The sequence below is a fragment of the Perca fluviatilis genome, chromosome 11, assembly GCF_010015445.1.
Source record: "Perca fluviatilis chromosome 11, GENO_Pfluv_1.0, whole genome shotgun sequence".
Classification (NCBI taxonomy): Eukaryota; Metazoa; Chordata; class Actinopteri; order Perciformes; family Percidae; genus Perca; species Perca fluviatilis.
This window is the reverse complement of record NC_053122.1, coordinates 4,505,722-4,510,474: the sequence shown is the minus strand read 5'-3', so window position 1 is coordinate 4,510,474 and position 4,753 is coordinate 4,505,722. Positions and strand designations below refer to the sequence as shown.

At 48.2% G+C, this 4,753-nt stretch overlaps 1 protein-coding gene across 2 annotated transcripts in view; it reads left to right on the top strand.

Annotated features, from left to right (window-relative positions):
* The window catches only part of LOC120567837 (zinc finger protein 180-like), a 4,893-nt gene extending 140 nt beyond the window's left edge, over nucleotides 1–4,753 (top strand). The window contains exons 1-4 of one of the 2 annotated variants that reach the window (XM_039814909.1): nucleotides 1–469; nucleotides 1,606–1,666; nucleotides 3,098–3,854; nucleotides 4,427–4,753. The exon at nucleotides 1–469 is cut by the window's left edge and continues 140 nt beyond it. In XM_039814909.1, coding sequence (XP_039670843.1) covers nucleotides 128–469; nucleotides 1,606–1,666; nucleotides 3,098–3,854; nucleotides 4,427–4,544 — 1,278 coding nt within the window. In that variant the 5' untranslated portion in view covers nucleotides 1–127 and the 3' untranslated portion in view covers nucleotides 4,545–4,753. Of the gene's footprint in view, nucleotides 470–1,605; nucleotides 1,667–3,097; nucleotides 4,168–4,426 lie in introns of those variants that run through there. The other variant, XM_039814908.1, reaches the window with a different exon arrangement.

Below are 4,753 nucleotides of genomic sequence, written 5' to 3'. Positions count from 1 at the left end.
GGGCGGTCTTAAACCCCCGGCCGGACTAGTCAGCGACACCGCAGCGTGTTACAGCGCCGGTCGGAGCTCCGTGTTGCCCGTTAAGAGCAGTCTCCGTGTCGGGCTGGTGTCCTCTCGAGCGCCGGGGATGGCGGCTTCGGTTTTAACCAGCAAAGCTCTTCACGCGCAGCTGTCCGTCGTCATGGCAGCGCTGACCAAAGCGGCGGTGGCGGAGATCTGCGCGGTGGTGGACGAAGGTTACGCGGCGCTGCACACGGAGATCTCGCGGAGCCACCGGGAGAACGAGGACCTGAAGAAGAAGCTCCACCTGATAGAGTCCATAGTGGTCCGCGCGGAACCGGGGTTTGTACCGGCCGCGGAGAGCGCACAGAACGCGGTAACACCGCAGCAGCGGCGGGACAGTGAGGGCGGAGACACCGCTGCTGCCGCCGGAGGGGAAGGAGGAGATGTGGTGTTGATGCACGAGGAGGTAAAACACACACACACACACACACACACACACACACACACACACACACACACACACACACACACACACACACACACACATTAAAGTTATCCATGTTTAATCTCAGTCACGTAACCGCGGTCTGAAAGTCGTTTTTATGTTAAACACAACTAGTCGTCATGGATACCAAATACTGGTCCATTCATACTAGTTTTTACAGTGTTCGTGACATTATACACATGTCCTTAGTCTTTGAGGCATCCTGACACCATGATATAATTATCGTAATTATTAGCCCTCTCCTCCGCTCTGTAACATTAATAGTTTTTCGCTGTCGCTATCAGGAAAAGCCACGAAAGTGTCAAAAAAGCCACATCCATACAGAGATAGTAGTATACAGCTGTTATACATCATATCACATCCATACAGGGATAGTAGTATACAGCTGTTATACATCATATCACATCCATACAGAGATAGTAGTATACAGCTGTTATACATCATATCACATCCATACAGGGATAGTAGTATACAGCTGTTATACATCATATCACATCCATACAGGGATAGTAGTATACAGCTGTTATACATCATATCACATCCATACAGGGATAGTAGTATACAGCTGTTATATATCATATCACATCCATACAGAGATAGTAGTATACAGCTGTTATACATATCACATCCATACAGAGATAGTAGTATACAGCTGTTATATATCATATCACATCCATACAGAGATAGTAGTATACAGCTGTTATACATCATATCACATCCATACAGAGATAGTAGTATACAGCTGTTATACATCATATCACATCCATACAGAGATAGTAGTATACAGCTGTTATACATCATATCACATCCATACAGAGATAGTAGTATACAGCTGTTATATATCATATCACATCCATACAGAGATAGTAGTATACATTAATAAATTTGCGCTGAGCCCGGCGAAGAGCACAACAAATATAGTTGGGAATTGGGCAACCTAGCGGCGAGCGCAGCGCGTGCTGCGTACAATGTGAACGACCCCCCCCGCGTCATCCAGAAGCAGAGTTTGTTAGCAGAATTTTATATTTATTAAACATTAATAGTATGAGTCTTGTGGCTGTGTGACTGAAAACGTTCTTACGTTAAATCTTTTCCAGTTTCCAGACGTGGTGTTAATCAAAGACGAAGACTCGGACAGTAACGACAGCTTTGACGAAGGTGAGTCTGAACTCGACGCGTAGGCTAATGGCGGCCGAAGCGTAACCTCGCGGACGCGTACCGATGCGTTGACTATGTAACGGCCCTTTGGTTGTCATAGAAAAGTTATGGTTGCTATAATCTTTGTGTTAAAGGTCCCATGGCATGAAAATGTCACTTTATGAGGTTTTTTATCATTAATATGAGTTCCCCCCCCCAGCCTGCTTATGGCCCCCCAGTGGCTAGAAATGGTGATAGGTGTAAACCGAGCCCTGGGTATCCTGCTCTGCCTTTGAGAAAATGAAAGATCAGATGGACCAATCAGGAATCTTCTCCTTATGAGGTCATAAGGAGCAAGGTTACCTCCCCTTTCTCTGCTTTGGCCGCCCAGAGAATTTGGCCCACCCATGAGAGAAAGAGAGAGACATCAGATACAGTATTATGGAAAAAAAAAATTTATAAAAAAAAAAAAAAAAAAAAAAAAAAAAAAAATAAAAAAAAAAAAAAAAAAAAAAAAAAAAAAAAAAAAAAAAAAAAAAAAAAAAATAGGGGACCACTAAGGTCTATATAAAAGAGACTTCAGATACAGTATTAGGGGACCACTAAGGTCTATATAAAAGAGACTTCAGATACAGTATTAGGGGACCACTAAGGTCTATATAAAAGAGACTTCAGATACAGTATTAGGGGACCACTAAGGTCTATATAAAAGCATCCAAAGAGTACCATGTCATGGGACCTTTACACTATTTGCATGAAGTCTGTGTTCTGTTTCTCATGAGATAAATCATGAGAGCCACTGACCTTGTGAAAAGTACAGAATGTATCCCTGAGGGCAGGCAGAGCGCATGTGGAGGAGGCACCGGGCCTGACCAGAGATAAGAAGAAAAGCTGATTGCATGAACCAAATACCTAAGTTGACTCCCAACTCCTTTTCAAAAGACACTGTACTGTACTGTGCTGCGAGTGCTGTAAAACTGACTCTACTTGCAAGTAAACAAGCTTTTAAAGGCCCTGACACACCAACCAGACGGCCGACAGTAAAGCCAGTCGGACTGATCAGTCTCCCCGAGTTGGTCCAAAAAGTTCCTCAGAACACACCGGAGAGACGCCGACTTGAGCGTACGTTCTGCAAGCGCCCATCTGTGGACTCGTTCCTCCAGCTCTGGCCGTCTCGCCTTCAGCCCGCGATTAGCCGATTTAGCTTTCTGCGTTTTCTTCATTGCATAAAGCTGCTTACACACAAATGAAAACCGGCAGCTGATTGGACGAACGCGTCACGTGGGTCTGGCTGCTCCCAAATTTAAAAAAACAGACCTTGATGGCGCCTTGTTCAGAATACGATCTCATATCGTACTAAAATAGTTCACCGAGAAGTGTTTCTGAGAACATTTTAAGAGAGAAATAGGCCGTGCAGCCGCTGAATCTGAATCTAAATATTTTGTCTTTCAGATAACCGGACGCCCGCTGACGGAGGGACGGCTGCAGCCAGAGAGCGCGTCCCGTCGGCGCCAGTCGGCCGCGGCATGAAAAGACACTGGCCGCCGGGGTGTGAACAGGCAGACAGGAAGTCGTCCTCCGAGCCGCTCGCACCGAAGACCTGCGCGGCGGCGGCGGCGCAGAGGCAGAGCGCGACCGTCTTCGCGCTGGACGCTCCACGCGGCGAACCGGGCTGCTCCGAGACGGACGCCGGCGATTCCTCCTACTCCGCGCAGATGGACCCGGACGTCCAGCTGCTGCACCCGAGCGCAAACAGACAAACGTACTTTGGCAACGGCGCCCTGGTCAAGTCCCAGTCTCCCACGGGCCGAGCGGAACTGGACCTCAGCCCGACGTGGACGAAGCCGCCGAAGAGCCTTCTGACGTTCGCTCACTTTAACCCCAACGAGAACCTGGACAGCGGCGACGCCTTCGGGCTCAAGGTGATCAGCGTGAGCGGCTCGACCGCCGCGGACTGCTGCCAGCTGTCCGAGGGCAGCAGCTCGGCGTTCGAGTACGACGACGGCGACGTGGCGGCGAACTTCCAGCCGTACGTCGGCGACCAAACCGGGCAACCGGGCGGCCGCGCCAGGCGCTACGTGTGCGCGATCTGCGCCAAGACGTACGCCACGTCCCAGAACCTGGACGTTCACATGCGGATCCACACGGGCCAGCGGCCGTTCAGCTGCGCCCAGTGCGGAAAGAAGTTCACCCAGTCGGCGCACCTGAAGTCGCACCTGAGCGTGCACTCCGGCGAGCGGCCGTACGTGTGCACGTTCTGCTCCCGGAGCTTCATCGTCAAGTACAGCCTCAAGTTACACGTGAAGAAATGCCATCCTGACGCCTGAATGAACGACCGTGGGGTTTTCATTCCCAAAAAAAATGTTCCGTTCTATAAATATTCTGTTTTTAAATAGAAGAAAGGTTGTTTTTTAAAGGGTAACTGCTGGTTTTTCCAACCTGGACCCTCTGTTCCTATGTTTCTGTGTCTAAGTGACTGATGGGAACAACAATCTTTAGAACTGGTCCAGTATTAAGTGTGAACACCACAGACCAGGCTGCAATGTAACCCTATGGGGCAAATACATTTCAATTGTCAATTTGGTCCACTAAAAGTTCTGCTTTTTCCGCTGACAGACTCAGATTAATATTCTGTGTGTCTGACAACATTATGAAAGGATCCCTACAGAGACAGACCTTTTTAAAACCTCTTTGAGATCTTTCTGTTTAACCAGAAACAGCTCTGAAGTCGCTAGCGCTAAACCCACCAGACTCCATTTAAAAAAGGCAATACTTACTGAAGTCGCACCTGAGCGTGCACTCCGGCGAGCGGCCGTACGTGTGCACGTTCTGCTCCCGGAGCTTCATCGTCAAGTACAGCCTCAAGTTACACGTGAAGAAATGCCATCCTGACGCCTGAATGAACGACCGTGGGGCTTTCATTCCCAAAAAAAATGTTCCGTTCTATAAATATTCTGTTTTTAAATTGAAGAAAGGTTGTTTTTTAAAAGGGTAACTGCTGGTTTTTCCAACCTGGACCCTCTGTTCCTATGTTTTTGTGTCTATGTGACTGATGGGAACAACAATCTTTAGAACTGGTCCAGTATTAAGTGTGAACACCACAGACCA